Source organism: Ranitomeya imitator, chromosome 3, assembly GCF_032444005.1.
Source record: "Ranitomeya imitator isolate aRanImi1 chromosome 3, aRanImi1.pri, whole genome shotgun sequence".
NCBI lineage: Eukaryota > Metazoa > Chordata > Amphibia > Anura > Dendrobatidae > Ranitomeya > Ranitomeya imitator.
In genome coordinates this window covers 88661897-88682811 of record NC_091284.1, presented here as the reverse complement: position 1 = coordinate 88682811, position 20915 = coordinate 88661897, and the positions used below count along the sequence as shown (strand labels likewise).

The window sequence follows — 20915 nt, the reverse complement described above, 5'->3', positions numbered from 1 at the left end:
TCCGTAGTACAGTATGTCTGTCCTGGTAATCTACGCTGTGTACTGTACAAGTGTGGAATGTACAGTTCTCCATTGTGCTGCATACAATTCAAAAGAATTTTCTTGTTTGTTTGTTTTTTTCAAACGTTGTCAAATAGAAGGAAATATTCTAAAACTAGAATCCACTCTTGGCACTCCAGCACCTCCATTATGGTGCCATCCCCCCCCCCCCCCCCACTGGTTCTGCAGTAATGACATCCCACCAATCATCCATCGAAAGGAGTTATCCAGCCTTGGGCTACAAGTCTACAGTCACTCTATGACCGCCAGGATCGTGCAGTCATGTGACCACAAGTATACGATTTGCATATTTCTGGCCCCATTCCACCTAGACTGTGTCCGGCATCGCTCGATACACTTGCATTGAGCGAGGTTTCGCCCATCTAGTCGGCACGTCTACTTGCGTTCACGCGCCCACCAAGGAATCCTCATAGTGCGCGTGATGTAAGGGTTCACAATTCTGCTGTAACATAGAATGACTGCAGACTTGTAGCCTAAGGCCGGAGACCCCCTTTAACCCATGCAGACCTTCACTGGCCTCAACATTAATTTATGTTCTTGTAACCACTAAATAATTGGTCACATGATTATGGATGGCATGCCATCACTGCATGACCAGTAGAGACTACCAGAGTGGCAGTGCTGGAGTAGAGGGGGTCCAGCGAGGGGATTTCAATACTTTGCCTACACTTTGATAACTTTTTAAAAATCCCAGAAAACACTTATTAATTATAGTAAATTCAATATGTAAATTATGACCATTGAATCAAATATGTCCACAAATATTTCCATGTGAATTGTGAATTAGTGAACCCAGCAGTTCTGCATTGTGTGAGATACCAAGCTTTTCTTACTAAATCAACGGATCGAGCAAACACATTATAGCCCTATATGCTGAAAAGACATACGATGGTGTAACTATATTGGGTTAAAGCTGTTGGAGTTGCACCTAGGCCCTGGACCATAAGTGAATCCAAAAGACCCCCTGTCCTATAACTGGAGACCAGTATAATATGAAGCATAATAATTGATGTACTTAGTAAGAAAAAAAGTGAAAATAAGATTTGTAGCACATATTCTGTGTAAAAGGGCTAGTCATTACTAAAGTATGAAAGCTACCCTTAGGGGTGTAAAAAGAAATCATGGGGCCCCAGGACAGAAATACTAATTGGACTGCCGCAAAAATAAAAATATTCAATGGGGTCACAGAATTGCATATCTCACAACTTTGCAGCCCTTACAAAGTAATGTTCCTTCTATTGAAGTACCATAATGGTTCCACACAATGAGGTTCCCCCTAACAGTATGATACCCCACAGTGAATTCCTACGAAGTGCCCTCCACACGCACAGTATGATGACCCTACAGTAACCCCCACCATGCAAAGTGTGATACCCCACAGTGACCCCAACAAAATATGATGGCCCCAATACAGCCCTTCATATAGTATAATGGCCCCCATACAGTATAACTGCCGTATAAAACCTGTTGTCATAGTATGATGGCACCAACATAACTCTCCACATTGTATAATTGCCTGCACACAGTATAATATCCATATAACGGCCCTTACACCCCTCCACAAAGTATTATGGCCCGTGAGCAAATCTCCACATTGCATCATAGCCTTCCAAACGGTATAATGGCCCCCACGTAGCCCTGTAAACAGTATAGTGGCCAACATATATCTCCAAACAGTATAATAGTTCACTTAGCCCTGTAAACTGTATAATGGCTGCCACATAGCTCTTCAAACCAGTAAAATAACCCCAACATAGACCTCCAAAAAGTATAATGGCTCCCACATAGCCCTCAAAATAGTATAATAGCTCACACATAGTCCTTCAATTGGTATAATAGCCCCAACACAGCCCTTACAAATTGTATAATGGCCCCTACACCTATTCTTTCCAAAAATATAATGGCCCACACATAGCTTTCAAAATAGTATAATAGCCCACACATAGCCCTCCAAATAGTATAATGGGCCAAAAATAGCCCTCCAAGCAGTATGATAGGTCCTATATAGTCCTGCAAACTGTATAATGGGCTGAACATAGCCCTCCGAATAGTATAATAGGCCCCAAATACTCCTACAGCTGTATAATGGGCCCCATATAGCCCTGCAAATTGTATAATGGCCCCACACAAAGCCCTGCAAACCGTAGTTGAACCCAAATAGCCCTCCAAACAGTATAACAGGCCCTACATAGCTCTGCAAACTATATAATTGCCTCCCACATAACTCTGCAAACTGTTATTGCCCCCACATAGCCCTCCAAACAGTATAATGGCCCCCACCTAGCCCTGTAAACTGTATAATGGCCTCCATATAGCAATCCAAATAGTGTAATGGGTTCCACATAGCACTACAAACTGTACAATGGCTTACACATAGCCCCACAAATAGTATAATGGCCCACACATAGCCATGCAAATTGTATAACGTCCCTCAGATAACCCTCCAAATAGTATAACGGTCTCCAAATAGCCCTCCAAACCAGTATTATAACCCCCATATAGCCCTTCACAAAGTATAATGGGAACTTCATGTAACACTACTGAGGGCAGATAATTTAGTCAAAATTTAACTACATGTAACTGAATTATTTTAAGTTGGTTTGCCCATTTATAAGGAGTGGTTGAAGGAGACAGTTGCAGAGTAGACTTAAAAAAGATAGCCTCTTAGGCTATTAAACATCCACCAATCATTTGACCCTCGTTTACTGGCCACAGGCCAACAAAAAAAAGGGATAAGAACGATCGCTAATACGATAGTTCTGTCAATATGCAATATCATGTAATCAGCAGAACATCCACATTGATGTGCTACCAATGATGACCATTTTTATGCCAGCAGAAACAATCCAGTCTCCTGCTAAACATGTGTTTTGCTCATCAATGTTTGAACCAATTGATAATCAGCAACCATGAATGATTGTTCGCTGGTTTTTCTTTGATCTAAATGGGTTTTCAGAATTCACCACCAATGGGCAAGCCTAACCCTAATTATCACATAAATTAATTGCATATTTTTCAGGCACCGCATATAGACTATCCCCACCAAACTCATTGCCACCAAACTACTTTAATTTATTAGCTTATCTCTGCCCATCATACCAACTTGTCAAAAGAATAACGCCACTTCATCTGCTATTGTTGCCTCTCAACTTTCCCTGAGGAAAACCTATTGGACATAAAGGGACAATCCAGCAGTCTCCAGATAAGCTGAGTAGAGATAACAGTAGGCAAAGTGCCAAAGCAGTTTCCTCATGGTACAGTCACTTTCTTACATTAATCCAATCAAAATGTCATCAATGTCTAATCCAGGGCAACTCCTTTAAAGAGAACTTGTTATGCGAAAAACTCCATTAACCTGCAAATCTGGGGTTAATCTGCAGGTTAATAGCATTGTGACACTGTGCCGCCACCGCACTGAGAGCCCCATGGCCAGGAGGAAATTATTTTTACTCTGCTCGGCAGGCTTGGGCTTTCAGCCATGGGGGTGCCGGCACAGCTTCAAATTCTGACCCGGCTGAAAGCCCTGGCAGATATTAACCTTTAATTAACCATTCAACCCCTTCACGACATGCGCTGTACATGTATGGCTCATGTCAGGTCTCCCCCTTTGATGTGGGCTCTGGAGCTGGGCACACATCTTTTCCAGTACATGTCAGCTGATTTCAACAGCCTGACATGTGACCCTTACAGCTGTGGGTGGAATCGCGATCCATTCGTGGCTGTTAACACGTTAAATGCTGATGTCAATCTCTGAAAAATATTTAGAATTGAGAGTCCTCAGTGGTTGATACGAACTCTCAATTCTAAATATTTTTCTATCTACTCGCTAACACGGTACCAAGATATATATCTTTCCTGATGTCAATCTCTGACAGCGGCATTTAACATGATCACGTGGGAAGTGTGTTATTAATCCCAACCATCTGAGCCCACGTCCCATGACCGCGAGTCGCCGATGGGTTGCATTGATAACCCGGGGTCTGCAGGAGACCCCTGTGGTTGTCGTTACTGCCCAGTAAAATATAAACGTTTACATCACCCCCCATTAGCCCCATTCAAAATAACACAATAGAAAAAAAATACACATATTTGGTATCGTAGCTTTGAGAATCCCACGATCTATCAATATATAAAAAGAAGTAATCCGATCGGTAAACGGCATAATGAGAAAAAAAGTAAAAATTACAGAATTACTTTTTTTTGGTCGCCACAACATTGCATTTAAATGCAATAACAGGCGATCAACAGATCGTATCTACATCAAAATGGTATCAATAAAAACGTCAGCTCGGCACGCACAAAAACAAGCCCTTACCCAGCCCCGGATCATGAAAAATGAAGACACTTCAGGTCTTGGAAAATTATGCATTTTTTTCTTTTAACAAACTTTGGATTTTTTTCACCACTTAAAAAAAAAAGAACCTATACATATTTGGTGTCTGAGAACTCGTAACGTCATGGAGAATCTTAATGGCAGGTCAGTTTTAGTATGTGCTAAAAAAATAAAAAAAAATAAATAAAAATTGTGGAATTGCACTTTTTTTGCAATTTCACCGAACTGTAAATTTGTTTCTCGTTTTGCAGTACACTATATGGTAAAATTAATGGTGCCGTTCAAAAGTGCAACTCATCCCGCAAAAAAAAAAACAATTCCTCACACGGCCATATTGACGGAAAAATAAAAAAGTTATGGCTATGGGAAGGAGGGGAGCGATAAACAGAAAAGCAAAAATGGAAAATGGTCTGGGGTGCAGGGGTTAATACAGGTTTCCATTGTTCTGTGAAGATACAATTATATAATAAATGATTTTATTATATATATTTATTTATATTTATAGCGCCAACATATTTCGTAGCACTTTACAATTAAGTGGGGACATGTACAAACTATAAGGTTACAGGAGGAGTGAGGGTCCTGCTCGCAAGCTTATAATCTCTAAACTATTATATAAAATTACCGTATTTTCTAGCGTATAAGATGACCTTTTAATCCCTGAAAATCTTCTTAAAAGTCCGCGGTCATCTTATACGCCGGTGTCATCTTATAGGGCGGGTGCAGACCAATGTGCATATCGTGGGTGGGGGGGAGTGGTCCCGATGACGGCTCCTCTTTGTGCAGCGTGGGGGCTCTGTGCTGGGGGCTGCAGCGTATCTCTGTGCAGCGTCGGGGCTCCGCTGGCATTTCCTCAAAGCTTGGAGGCACCGACAGCTCCATTGCTGCCATGCGGTGGCCTCCGGGAAAATGGCCGCTGGGGGTTGCGCATGCTCAGATTCAGATCTCGTTTCGAGATCTCGGGAGACGAGATCTGATTCTCAGCATGCGGCCATTTTCCAGGAGGCCACCGCATCGCAGCGATGGAGCAGCCGGTGCCTCCGGGCTTTGAGGAAATGCCAGCGGAGCCCCCACGCTGCACAGAGATACACCACCGCCGCCCCCAGCACAGAGCCCCCACACTGCACAAAGAGGAGCCGCTGCCGCCCCCAGCACAGAGCCCCCACGCTGCACAAAGAGGAGCCGCTGCCGCCCCCAGCACGGAGATCCCATGCTGCACAAAGAGGAGCCGCCACCCCCCAGCACAGAGAGCATTGCTGCCACAATGAGGTAATAGGAGGATACTCCACTTACACCTTCCCTGTGAGACGCCCCCTCTCTTCGTCATCGGGACCACGCCACCCCACCATATGCACATTGGTCACCCATCCTATAAGCCGACACATGGCATATAAGAAGATCCCAGACTTTTAAGAATTTTATATTTTAACTAGAAATGTTGGGTGGTCGTCTTATACGCCCAGACGTCTTACACGCTGGAAAATATGGTACCTTAAAAAATATTTTAGTATTTATTAAATGTATAATTCATACATTTTTTTATTTTGTCATTTATTCGTCTGCTTATACTTATCTAGTACAAAAAAAAGTTCCAATATTTTACTGCCTGATATGTCTCATGCGACAACAAAAAGGCCACTTTTGAGATTTGCTGAATTTGGGACGCATTGTGATCAAAAAAGTCTAGCCACGAAAAATGTCATCAGTCTCCACCAGAAATACAGCGTCCGTGGTTGCTTGGATGAAATTGCGATAAATGATGAATTATTAATTTGAATAGTTCCTGAAATAGTATTATGAATGAGTCCTGACAGAAGAGTACTTCTCTAAGCATTAGTGGTCTACACTGTTTACTCCCTGAATGGCTTAAATTCCTGGAAGACCTGAGACTTAAAGTTTTTTTTAACATGTTCAAAATTAAAGAAAATGTCATAAAAAAGGTTGAATGTAGACAGTATTACTATAGGTAATAACAAACACATACCAAATAAACAGTAAGAAGAATTGTAGGAATGATGTTGGACTTTGACACATTACATTAGAATCTTAATAAGCACACAACCTGTATGACTAGAAATGGAAAGGATGGATGGGAGGAGCGTGTTTTACTGTTACGCTGCGTAAGGTAATAATTATATCATATTTAAGCAGGCCTCTAAGTCACTTGTCATCATTACCAAGGAATATCCTCAGGATCACTGGAAGCAATCATTTTTCCGCGGGATACTTGGAAGGAATACATTATACTCTACTTGCATGGAAACAGAACCTAACTAGGTAAGGTTCACAATCTTTCCTAGTCTACGTGTCACAAGCATGGTCATGTCTACTATATTTTATGAAATGTCGGCTATTGATGATGACAGCTCTTATGTTAGATATAGATGTGTTGGTATATATACCCATTATCGGGGTGTAGTGGATATCATTTATATGGAAAAGTGGTTCCCTTATGTTAGATATAGATGTGTTGGTAGGTATATATACCCATTATCGGGGTGTAGTGGCTATCATTTATATGGAAAAGTGGTTCCCTTATGTTAGATATAGATGTGTTGGTAGGTATATATACCCTTTATCGGGGTGTAGTGGCTATCATTTATATGGAAAAGTGGTTCCCTTATGTTAGATATAGATGTGTTGGTAGGTATATATACCCTTTGTCGGGGAGTAGTGGCTATCGTTTATATGGAAAAGTGGTTGAGACATATAAGAGTTTTTTGTCTGGCACTTATGGGGCATTGTAGCTTTCTCTCTTATCTAGAAACTCACAATAATGTTCAGACATACTCCGGCTTGGACTCGCCCACAGGAGAACAGGAGAATCCTCTGGTGGGCCCCTGTGCAGGAGAGGGCCACCACTCTCTTATATGGGCAGTACTTGGCAAAATTGACTTGATTCACTATGCACAGATAACGGCAGCATCTTATTAATTTAACAATTAGCCCAATTTATTGCTATAGAATTTTGTGAATGAGGATAAAATCGTATTTATATGTAGATGAGAATAGGGCCCTGGAGTTGATGTTTCTGGTGGGCCCTTGGCACCTCTGTCCGACACTGTGTGTATGTATGGTTGTGTTATCTTTGGTTTTGAAATGTACAGGTTGCCATTTTAACAAATTTGATTATTTTTCGCATTGGAGAAAACAAAGATAGTTTGTATATGTGTAGAGTTTTGAATCCTACAAAGTATAAAAGTGTCTACAAAATACGTAGGTTTTCAGCTTCGTAAGTGTAAGGCTAGGTTCAGATTGCGTTAGAGCAATCCGTTTAGCGCTAAGCGCTAGCGGGTTGCGCTAACGCAATGTGATTTTCGGGGTCGCGTTTAACGTCCCCGCTCTCGCAGATCCCTGATCTGCGAGAGCGGGGAACGGACCTCGGGCGCGCCGCGGACGCTGCAAGCAGCGTCCGCGGCGCGCTACAAAACACCGGCACATCGCTAGCGCGTGCCGAAAATGGCACGCGCTTGCGATGCACGTTCCCATTGCCTTGAATGGGCGCGCTAACGGACACGTTGCACGGCGTTAATTTCGCCGTGCAACGCTGTCCGTTAAACGTGATCCCATAACGCAATGGGAACCCAGCCTAAGGGACCAAGCGTTGCCCGGCCGCTTGATGATATCTCTTGAATCTCCCAAGGACATTTTAAAATGCTGTATAATGCGATAATCTCCAAATATTAGGACCAAAGCAATAATCCACAGAATTGTGGGAAGTAGAAAAAAAAAAACAAACATTTGATAGAGTGTGTGAGCATACACTATAGAAAAGTGAAACATTGCTGAAAATGATTTGGGAAGAGAATAATTATCAGATTGTCAGGTATAATAATCAGGTATCAGGTATATAGATTAGCCCCAAGACAAATATGATTGACACCTAGTGGAGGGGGAGTTCAAGAGTATCGAGTTTATGCTCGTTCCCACTAATCAACAATTTTTATTAGCTGTATAAAGCTATAAAAATATAGGCAGGATACAGTAACAAAGTACAATTTATTATCAGGTTTGTAAAAGTAATCCAAACTCTTCCTCCAGTCTGTATACAAAAGAACTCTTAATGTGACAAATTAGAAAAGTAAGCTTTGCAATACTTTGTATTCTGTGTGAAGACACATGGCATGCATGAAGATACGCATGTGACACAATGACTGCAGGGTACTGGAGCTATGACTGGCACACGAGTGCCACTGTGTCATTGTATACCTTTAATTACTCCCATAATTATAGTCTTGTGTATGGCACGAGTAGCCAGGAAATAAAAGATCATGATTGCTGTGATTTATAGTCAGCGATAACATAACCTGGGGGAAATATACCTGGCAAAGTCTTTTCTACTTAAAGAGGACGAGTCACTAGGTCAAAAGTGGCCAGGTTTTGCTCTTAACATTTCCTCTCTGCTCCCCAGAATATTCCATTCTTTGGTTGTTTGGAAATCCATTATGCGGTTCCAGAGATATGGGACTTTTTAGTTAGTGCTCATATTTTGGGCATGTTCCAAGAGGGCGTGGCTCACAGGATTCTCTGGGGCGTGTCCTTAGGCTGCTCTGCATTTTTACCCTGTGAGCAACACCCCTTTGGTATAGACGAGACAAGTTAGCACTAGATAAAAAGGCCCATATCTCTGGAACCATGTGTCGGATTTACAAAAAACAAAATATAGTATAATCAGGGGAACGGCTGCAACAAAATTACAGCAAAACCTGGCTGCTTTTGACCTGGTGACAAATCCACTTTAAGTGATTCATGCTTTGTATTAGAGTGTGGTCAGATACCATACCCCTTGACTTTCACAAATAGAGGCTTCCACTGCTTTTTTTTTTAACTTATCTGTATAATGGCAGCTGGATCTAAATGATTGACATAAACAATGATGCTAGTAAGGCTGTTTTCACACATCAGTTTTTTGGGGGTGTTGGTACATAAAAAAAGGGCTTTTTTTTCAGTGTGTGAGTTCATTCTTGGTCAAGGTGACAATTTTTCCAATCCTTTTGTATCCATTTTTCTCGTATGCCAAAAAAGGACTTGTAAAAGAAAGGCATACTGTTTTTAATGGGTGTGTTATCTTTTTGGAAAAAAAATGGGTGAATAAGCTGATGTGCGGAAGAGCCCTTAAAATGATAAAATTTAATGTGACAGGTTTCTGTAATTTCACCTGCACTGTCGTTCCAATATAGTGGCATTTTTTTTTACTAGTTTTGTAGCGATCCAATGAATGCACTCACTGTTCTTATAAAAATATAACGTTGTTTTATGAGTTATTTAGTAATTTCTTATTGCTTATATATCACCAATGTATTCCAGATTTGAGATTGTCTTCATATACATGTACCTGTCCAAAATGAAGCTTGCACACACTATTGCACAGAAAGTAAATTTGCCTGCTAGCAGGGTTGTAGAAAACATGATTTTCTGTTTTTTATTTTAAGATTATGTCTCCAATAGTTGAATTTTACCTACGATAAAAATTATAGACCTCTACATTCTTCGCCTCCTCTCTCATTGAAATCACCATCCTGCTTCCCTGCTTCATGTGGATGACACGTCTTACATCATCCAGACAGTGTCCTCCAATCGCGCTCCTGCACAGGCGCACTTTGCTCCACCTTGCTGAACGTATGCTCAGCAAATGCAGTCAGCGACAACCTGCAGAGAGATGTCCCTTCCTGCTGCTAGATTGTTCCATGCAGTTACTCTAAAATGAAGCTAATTCCTTAGATCAGCTCACTGTCTGCTCCCAAGTCACAAACTTCAGATCTTGCTAGATGACGCCCGATTACACCTCTCACGCTACAGTAGACCTGTTGGCTCCACGAGCCATTTGTTTCTCAATCTTGCCTCCAACCCACTAACTCTCTCTTGCAATGAACAATTTATTCCAAATCGGTGGAGTTCTTGTACCAAGGAAAACAGAAAACTATGAGGGAGCAGATTAAATCATATACGTAGAAAATAGACAGTGACCGCATCCAAATATCATACATTGATCTACAGAGGCTAAGCAAAATTTTGGTTCTTAGTTAACATTTTTGTCAAAATGTATAAGCCGACTGCCAAATCAGATCGTAGCAAAGCTCTGAAGTGGGTCACTACTCTATTAGGTGTGATGGTATGCAACGACCATCACAGCCGTGAGCGCTTTGGTGTTGGGAACCTGGGTTGCTCCCCCCACTAGTGAAGTGTCACAACTGTGGTTGCCGCACAGTGCCAAGTGTAAAAAGGTCATGTCAGCAGGTGTAAAGTGAGCAGTTCATATTTTATTTCTGTTGACCCCTTAATTATGGCAATTTATTGCTTCTTTTAGTCCTCCGTGATGACCACCTCTAGACCTATGGTCCTTTCAGTGCTATTTTTGGCTATTTTGTATGGTCTTTACCAAAGAAGCATTGTTCACAGGATAATAATGCAGAGCAGCCAAAAGAAACGGCCACTGAGAATCTTGTGAGACATGGACACTTGTTAAACACCATAAAAATGAGCACTAAATATAAAGACCTCAAATGGAGGATTTGGAAAAAATAATAATAACGATATTTAATGACGCAGCACAATTTCAATAATCTGGGAACCTCTACGAAGGTTGCCATGATGTGTCAGTGGGCTTATATACTTTGATGAAAATGTTAACTGAGAACCTAATGTTCAGTTTTGAAATTTTGATTTACCATAGTAGAACAAAGCATAAAATGCGGATGTGTGGACAAGGTCTTTTATTCTACAGTAAGGCCTCATTCACCAGTGTTGCACGTACATGTTGTATCCGTTTTTTTATGATTGGATCATGTACCTATTATAATCTTTTTTTTCTGGCAGCATATAGTAGATGAAAATGGCCAACATAAGTCTATGGGTCCGTGAAAACACGTACAGCACACGGATGGCGTCAGTGTACAATCCGTGTGCTGACCATGATTAACATTGTTATGTATAGGAGAATCTATGTCATTTATTTATTTACATATACACAAAAAACCCTGATAAAACACTGGTAACACACGGATCCAAACACTGAGGACACCAGAACAAATTTTTTTTAATGTGTTTTAACACGGAAGTGTGATTGGGGCATTATGATAAGTTGTTTTATTATATTTTACCAATCACTGCTCTGTTATCATCTGATAAAAAGAGCAAAAATATTCAACAGCACTGTAAGATTAGTAAAAATCTTCCATTCCTCCATTGTTTGGAGAGGAGTATGGTTTTGTTCAGGATTCTTTCTAATCTCACAAGCATGGGCCGTTCTGACCTGACTACAAGGTGTTTACTGTCTTGTTTAGTTCTTACTCACAACCTGACGATGATGGGGATTTAGCAGTGACGCAATGATACTCGATAAACAATTAAATGTCGTAGACGATCGATGAGTAAAAATGCCTTAACATAGAAAAACTGCAGATCTTACTCTGTCACCTTCACACAATTTTGTCTTGATTGATTTGAGCGCGTCTTTATTGTGAGATGATGGTGCTATTCACTGGTGATATCTTCCCTGCCTGTAGGTTGTGTTTTGTTACACTCCACGTCATGAGTGGTCTCAGTATCTTTTAGGCTTCTACAAACCCTTAGGGTGCTCTCACACTGCAGTCAGGCACCCAATAAGTGGTTCCATCAGGGCTTACGTCCGAACACCCCATAAAACAGGATTCAGGCGCAAGCGCCGATGGGACAAAACAGGATTATTATGGTGCCCACAGGGCAAAGGTGCGCTCTGACGAACATCAATTTCGGGGTATACGCCTACTACTCAGACGCAGCCTACTACTATACCATAATTAGTACAATTTATGGTCCAATGTACCATACATTTTACATTAAAATCCAATATATAAATTGACCAACTCCAGATTTCCAATCCCCAGCACCGGTCCATTTCCACAGCTGATTTTCTCTGCAGCTTTTCTTAACCTCTCATCCTCTTTGCTGACTTTTCCACATGCAGAACATTACTGTAAGTCACAAGTTTGCATACTCAGGTTATTTATGCAGGTTACAGATCTCTGAAGTTGCATCAATATTTTTTAGCATTTGCAGTGGTGGTACAATTTTCCTTACAGGCTCGGACCGGGGTCCTAGAGCCGAAGGATAAAGTTGGCTATAGGGGCCCACACAACAGCTAAATGCATATGTATAATTTCCAAAATTGGTTTATTTAATTTGGCCAGGAAGTCAAATCAGTGGGTGAATACTCGAGGGGCATTTTCTTCCCAAAGACACACACAGAGCTGAAATTAGCAGTGGCACCGACAGGGTCACTTATGCCCCAATATGTGTTACCGCGATCGTCATGCCCCTGCTCAGGGGTTCCGGGACCTATGTGGGCCAATCCGAGCCTGATTCTTTATATTATACATCTTAGAAGATACAGAACCTTTTTATAGAGTAACTAGGAGAATCATGTTTATGTTTAATCAGACATTCAATTAGGGTACTTGGTGATCTAATGGTGTGGCCTAGAAGCTCACAATGGTTTTGCATTCCCCATCCCCCTCACTGGTGATGGACGGCACTGGCCTGAGCTTTTCCTGAAGACATCATTGCTCACTCCAGGCAAGTCGGCATTGTCAATCACCAGGGCAGGCTGTACATAACCAGTGCACTGAGCCTCTTGGCCACATTAAGGGTGCACCGAGCATCCTAAATAACATATGGGAATAAACTTCAGTTTCTGCAGAGCAGAGGCAGCGATTAGACCTCTAAAGGTGCCATCTTTTTATAGGGGCTATATTCTCTACAAGGTTATGCTGTCATTTTGGGCAGGTGGACTCCCTTTATTTGGCATAAAATGTCATCAGTATTTGAAATGTTCTTTAGTGACTGCAACACAGAACTGTATAATACATGCTGTTGCTGCTGAAGAACATCTTTTATGAAAATGAGAGGGAACACTATATCATTGGTTGACAGAAGGATGAAATTATTAACAATGTAATAAAAAAATAGGCTGATTCTGTAGGAAGATATAAGTAGTGTATAGTGCACCACTCATCCCTACATAGTTCAGATCAGGTTCTAATATCAGAATGTGATATATATATATATACAAATATTAATAACACATAAATATTTAAATATTACCTCTATCTATCTATCTATCTATCATCTATCTATTATTATCATTTATTATTATTATTATTATTATTATCTATTTACATAGCACCATTGATTCCATGGTGCTGTACATGAGAAGGAGTTACATACAAATTACAGATATCACTTACAATAAGCAAACTAACAATGACAGACTGATACAAAGGGGGGCGAGGACCCTGCCCTTGCGGGCTTACATTCTACAGGATGGTGGGGGAGGAGACAGTAGGTCGAGGGTTGCAGGAGCTCCGGTGTCGGTGAGGCGGTAGCTCCGGTAGTGGTGAGGAGGCAGCGGGGTCAGTGCAGGCTATAGGTTTTCCTGAAGAGATGGGTTTTCAGGTTTCATCTGAAGGATCCGAATGTGGTTGACAGTCGGACGTGTTGGGGCAAAGAATTCCAGAGGATAGGGGATATTGGGGAGAAGTCTTGGAGGCGGTTGCGTGTGGAGGAGAGAAGGAGGTTTTGGGAGAACCGGAGATTACGTGAGGGAAGATATCAGGAGATTAGTTCAGATATATGGAGGAGACAGGTTGTGGATGGCTTTGTAGGTCAGTATTAGTAATTTGAACTGGATACGCTGAGGGAATGGGAGCCAGTGAAGAGATTTGCAGAGGGGGGAAGCGGAGGAGGCCACAGAAAAGGATGTTGCAGTAATCGAGGCGGGAGATGATGAGGGCATGCACAAGCATTTTAGTAGATTGACGGTTGAGGAAAGGACAGATTCTGGAGATATTTTTGAGCTGGAGGCGACAGGAGATGGAAAGAGATTGGATGTGCGGTTTGAAGGACAGGGCAGAGTCAAGGGTTACTCCGAGGCAGCGGACTTCCGGTACGGGGGAAAGCATGATGTCGTTAATTGCGATAGATTGCTCAGGTAAGGAAGATCTATGAGATGGAGGAAAGATGATGAGTTCAGATTTTTCCACATTAAGTTTGAGGAAGCGAGAGGAGAAGAAGGAGGATATGGCTGATAGACACTCCAGGATTCTATAGAGCAGAGAGGTGACGTCTGGGCCAGAGTGGTAGATCTGAGTGTCATCAGCATAAAGGTGGTACTGGAATCCATGGGACTTTATGAGTTGTCCCAGTCCAAGTGCATAGATTGAGAAGAGTAAGGATCCTAGAACAGAGCCTTAGGGGACTCCAATAGAGAGAGAGGACGGGATGAGGAGGAAGTGTGGGAGTGGGAGACGGTGAATGTGCGGTTGGAAAGGTATGATAGATATTATATATCTATCTATCATCTATCTATCTATCTACAGTGGGTACAGTAAGTATTCATATCCCTTTAAATGTTTCACTCTTTGTTTCACTGCAGTCATTTGGTAAATTCAAAAAAGTACATTTTTTTCTCACAAACGTACACTCTGCACCCCATCTTGACTGAAAAAAAAGCAGAAATGCAGAAATTTTTGCTAATTTATTAAAAAAGAAAAACTGAAATGTCAGGCGGTCATAAGTATTCAGACCCTTTGCTCAGTATTGAGGAGAAGCACCCTTTTGAGCTAGTACAGCCATGAGTCTTCTTGGGAATGATGCAACAAGTTTTTCCCACCTGGATTTGGGGATCCTCTGCCATTGTTCCTTGCAGATCCTCTCCAGTTCCGTCAGGTTGGATGGTGAACATTGGTGGACAGCCATTTTCAGGTCTCTCCAGAGATGTTCAATTAGGTTTAGGTCAGGGCTCTGGCTGTGCTAGTCAAGAATGGTCACAGAGTTGTTATGAAGCCACTCCTTTGTTATTTTAGCTGTTCTTAGGGTCTTTGTCTTGTTGGAAGGTGAACCTTCAACCAAATCTGAGGTCCACATCACTGTGGAAGAGGTTTTCATCCAGGATATCTCTGTACTTGGCCGCATTCATGTTTCTTTCAATGGCAACCAGTCGTCCTGTCATTGCAGCTGAAAAACACCCCCATAACATGATGCTGCCACCACCATGTTTCACTGTTGGGATTGTATTGGGCAGGTGATTAGCAGTGCCAGGATTTCTCCACACATACTGCTTAGAATTATCATAAAAAAAAGATCTATCTTCGTCTCATCAGATCAGAGAATCTTATTTCTCATAGTCTGGGAGTCCTTCATGTGTTTTTTAGCAAACTCTATGCAGGCTTTCAAATGTCTTGCACTGAGGAAAGGCTTCAATCAGGCCACTCTGCCATAAAGGCCCGACTGGTGGAGGGCTGCAGTGATAGTTGACCTTGTGGAACTTTCTCCCATCTCCCTACTTCATCTATAAGCTCAGCCACAGTTATCCTAGGGTTCTTCTTTACATCTCTCACCAAGGCTCTTCTCCCACAATTTTTCAATTTAGCTGGATGGCCAGGTCTGGTTTTCCCAAACGTCTTCCATTTAAGGAATATGGAGGCCACTGTGCTCTTAGGAACCTTGAGTACTGCAGAAATTCTGTTGTAACCTTGGCCAGATCTGTGTTCTGATCAGGTGGCCTTGGAGCAGCATGAAAAGACCTTCGCTGGAGCAGTGGTAACTTTACTGACCGCAAACCCTGATCCTATTACCGCAACTAGAAGTAGCCGTGGGGTGTGCCTAACCAGACCTAGACACCTCGACACAGCCGGAGGACTAAATATCCCTAAAGATGGAAATAGGAAAACTCTCTTGCCTCAGAGTAGACCCCCAAAGGATAGGTAGCCCCGACAAATAATGACTGTAAGTAGGAGAGGAAAAGACACGCGCAGACAGAAAACAGGGATAAGCAAAGGAGGCCACTTCTACCTAGATAGGAAAGGATAGTACAGGATACTATGCGGTCAGCATAAAACACTACAAAATATCCACAGCAGAAAAATACAAAAACTCCACCATCTAACTAAAGATGTGGAGAGTATATCTACGACTCCAGCGAATCCAACTAGACTGAGAAAAACAACAGGCACAGTCTAGCAGGAACAAAATGGAAACAAGATCAGCACAGAAAATGAACACACAGCCTTGTGTCTAAAAAAAAAGAAGCAAACACTTAACTTTGCTGAATTGGCAGCAAGCAGGAGGGGCCAGGCAGAGGACCAACACTTCCAAAGGAACATTGACTACTGGCACGGACTAATGAGTCCAGGAAAGCTAAATACCCTAGTCCGAATTGCAGTTAGCAGAAACACCTGTCCAAGACTGCTGCTCAGGAATAACTGCATTACCATCTACAACCACCGGAGGGAGCCCAAGAGCAGAATTCACAACAGATCTGTGCCTTGCCACAATTCTGTCTCTGAGCTCCTCGGCCAGTTCCTTTGACCTCATGATTCTCATTTGGCCTGACATGCACTGTGAGCTGTGAGGTCTTATATAGACAGGTGTGCGCCTTTCCAAATCAAGTCCTATCAGTTTAACTAAACACAGCTAGACTCCAATGAAGGAGTAGAACCATCTCAAGGAGGATCACAAGGAAATGGACAGCATGTGACTTAAATATGAGTGTCTGAGCAAAGGGTCTGGATACTTATGAGCATGTGATATTTTAGTTTTTCTTTTTTAATAATTATTATTATTATTTATTATTATACATTTTTATAGCGCCATTTATTCCATGGCGCTTTACATGTGAATACGGGGCAAATATAGACAATTACATTAAACATGAGCAGATAACAAGGCACACGAGTACATAAGGAGGGAGGACCCTGCCCGCGAGGGCTCACAGTCTGCAGGGGGTGGGTGAGGATACACTAGGAGAGGGAAGAGCTGGCTGTGCGGCTGTTCAGTAGGTTGAGGATCACTGCAGGCTGTAGGCAAACATTTCTAAATTTCTGTTTTTATTCAGTCAAGATGGGGTGCAGAGTGTACATTATTGAGAAAAAAATGAACTTTTTTTTAAATTTACCAAATGGCTGCAATGAAACAAAGACTGAAACATGTAAAGGGGTCTGAATACTTTCTGTACCCACTGTATTTATCTATCTATCTATCTATCTATCTATCTATCTATCTATCTATCTATCTATCTATCTATTGTGAGCCCTCGCGGGCAGGGTCCTCTCTCTCCTCCTGTACCAGTTGTGACTTGTATTGTTCAAGATTATTGTACTTGTTTTATTATGTATACCCCTCCTCACATGTAAAGCGCCATGGAATAAATGGCGCTATAATAATAAATAATAATAATAATAATATCTATCTATCTATTATCCATCTATTTATCTATCTAGTAACTATTTATCTATCATCTATATATCTCATATCTATATATTATCTATCTATCATCTATATATCTCATATATATATTTTCTATCTATCTATCTATCTATCTATCTATCTATCTATCTATCTATCTATCTATCTACAGTATCTATCATCTCTGTTTGTCTATCTCTAAAAAGTTGGTGAAAGTCAATGCCAGCTGCTGAACCAGTCATTCTGGTAATTTTCTTCCTTATACTATACGTTGATATTTTTTTGTTTCATTTAACACCCATTATTTCTCAGATAATTACAGTAGATATTACTTCTGAATAGTATTATATGTTGCTTAATATGCTTTGTCCCTGGTCCTTGGTATGTGACATTTTGTGACAGCGGTTACATCACGCTCAGTAATGTCTAGAATGACTTAGTCACTGTTTTGTTTTTTTCAGAACTGTCACAACATCAATACCAATTGTGCACAGCGTGTACTGAAATGTCTGATACTTTTACTTGTTCAGTGTAGCTACATTCTGCCTCTGCTTCAGCTTTATACATACAGTTCTGACACGCATCAAATCAATCTATGAACTAAATTGATAGAATCTATATTTATCCTATTAATATGATGTGACAAGCTATAGCATCAAAGGTTAGAGGAGGTAACAGTGTTAGGGAAGCGAGAGGCGTCAAAAAGCCAAAAATCCAACTCGGATAAATTACTACTATTCCAAATGGAACTTAAATGTCATCTCAAGTTTTGATTGGTTAGAAGTGCACTAATTCCCCTGTAATATAGAAAACAAAGGCAGTAATTGTACAATCTAACTTTATATAGCATAGTCTATAAAAAGGATTGTAAACAAAAAATATTTAATTTCAATTTAATAATCTACAATCCTAAATTCAGATTTTAAATTAATATTCTCAACTAACTCCATCTTTAAGTAGGAAAAATAATCTTAATTAATAATAATAATAAATATATATTTTATATAATATAACTGTATGGTCATTATTTAGTTGTATAGATGTTAGGTGTCATTTAACTGTTTTTTTTTCTTGTTTATTGCAGAAAGATGAGTAAAAACGAAGGTGTGCCACTTCTGGCCAAGGACAGGATTCCACCAGGGACTCCTCCCAGGACTCATAAACCTCTAGACAGTGGGCTGAAGAAAAGGTAAACTTCTAGTAATTTAGATGCTATCACAATGCTGCTCCTGTTCTTCAGTGAGCAACTTGTCTCCATCTACAGAATAATGTGGGAATAGTACTACTGAGGATACACTTTAGGTTGTGTTCAGATGGCAGTTGGGAAAATTTGGGCAAGGATGGGTGCAAGAGCATTCTGCTGTGCAAACAGCGGCTAATAATGTAAGTAGATCGCTCAGTGAGTATAGGCCGCCATTGTTCTCGACACCACGAGTCCTGTTTACACAGGATGATCCGCTGCCGATGTGAATGATCTATTGTGCTACACAAAAGATCATTTCACCCGATGGACAATAGATTTGCTCCTTCTTCCAGTATGATATACAAAGGATAATCCAGGAGAGTAGTCAGGGACTAAATAGGTCATGACAGCGAGGGACAAGATCAAACTCAAAGTCACAGTGAAATGTAAAACCAGGTTGGGAAGTAAAGTACCATCTATAACTGCAAGTTACCAGGCTGAGTAAAACAGATCTGTCTTTCTGGCCAGTCAGGTGGGATAACAAATTACAGATTGAGACATACTTTTTGGGGGTAATATTCATTTTAAATTGTAATTTATTTGTTTAAATATCTTTCTTGGTTGGATCTTAAAAATTGATTGACAGCTATCTGTTTATGTTCACGAATATGGGGGGATGCTGTCAGTCATTGATAGGACTGCCTACTGGACTCCTAAGCAAATAATGAGCAGGGATGGAATGAATAATATACAAGTTACCTTGAATCCTTCACTACACAATTTTGTAGAAATCTGGTCACATACTGCTTTATAACACACTATCTATAGATAGCACAGAATTTCCAAGTTGTTACAATGGCTTGCAGAAGTATTCACCCCCTTGACTTTTTTTTACTTATTTTGTTACATTAAAAACTGTGTTTTACATATTTTTGTAATTTGATTTGTGCATGATGCATCAGCACTATAGGCATAAATTACATTTATGGGATTAAACAACTAATAATTGTCATGTGCAAATGTATTCACTCCTTTTGCGATGAAGACCCTAAAAATTCCTGATGCACGCAATTACTTTCATAAGTCACATGCTTAGTGAAAGGACGTCCACATGTGTGCAATCTAAGGGTATGTGCACACGTAGAATGGTCCACCGTGGATTTCTCTGCAGCGGATTTGATAAATCCACAGGGCAAAAACACAGCATTTTTCCTGCGGATTTATCGCGGATTTAACACGGTTTTTGTGCGGATTCCACTGCGGTTTTACACCTGCGGTTTTCTATTATGGAGCAGGTGTAAAACCGCTGCGGATTCCGCACAAAGAAGTGACATGCTGAGGAATGTAAACCGCTGAGTTTCCGCGCGTTTTTTTATGCAGCATGGGCACAGCGTTTTCGGTTTCCCATAGGTTTACATTGTACTGTAAACTCATGGGAAACTGCTGCGGACCCACAGCTGTGGATCCGCTGTGGATCCGCAGGAAAATCTGTATTGTGTGCACATAGCCTAAAGGTACCTTCACACTGAGCGACTTTAGAACGATAACGATAGTGATCCGTGATGTTGCAGCGTCCTGGATAGCGATATAATTGTGTTTGACACGCAGCAGCGATCTGGATCCTGCTGTGAGATCGCTGGTCGGAGCTAGAAGGCCAGCACTTTATTTCGTCGCTGGATCACCCGCTGACATCGCTGAATCGGCGTGTGTGACGCACATCCAGCGATGTCTTCACTGGTAACCAGGGTAAACATCGGGTTACTAAGCGCAGGGCCGCGCTTAGTAACCCGATATTTACCCTGGTTACCATTGTAAATGTAATAAAAAAAAAACACTACATACTTACATTCCGGTGTCTCTCGCGTCCCTCGCCGTCAGCTTCTCGCACTGACTGTGAGGGCCGGCCGTAAAGCAGAGCACAGCGGTGACGTAACCGCTCTGCTTTATGGCCAGCGCTCACAGTCAGTGCGGGAAGCTGACGGCGAGGGACGCGAGAGACACCGGAATGTAAGTATGTAGTGTTTGATTTTTAGGTAACCAGGGTAAATATCGGGTTACTAAGCGCGGCCCTGCGCTTAGTAAGCCGATGTTTACCCTGGTTACCCGGGGACCTCGGCA

The 20915-nt window shown here is 41.4% G+C and overlaps 1 protein-coding gene across 1 annotated transcript in view; it reads left to right on the top strand.

The window, feature by feature from the left end:
• The first annotated feature begins 6572 nt into the window (after nucleotides 1-6572).
• TRPV3 (transient receptor potential cation channel subfamily V member 3) overlaps nucleotides 6573-20915 on the top strand; it is a 40609-nt gene continuing 26266 nt past the window's right edge. The window contains exons 1-2 of the mRNA XM_069761080.1: nucleotides 6573-6670; nucleotides 18699-18803. Coding sequence (XP_069617181.1) covers nucleotides 18703-18803 — 101 coding nt within the window. The 5' untranslated portion in view covers nucleotides 6573-6670; nucleotides 18699-18702. The remainder of the gene's footprint in view (nucleotides 6671-18698; nucleotides 18804-20915) is intronic.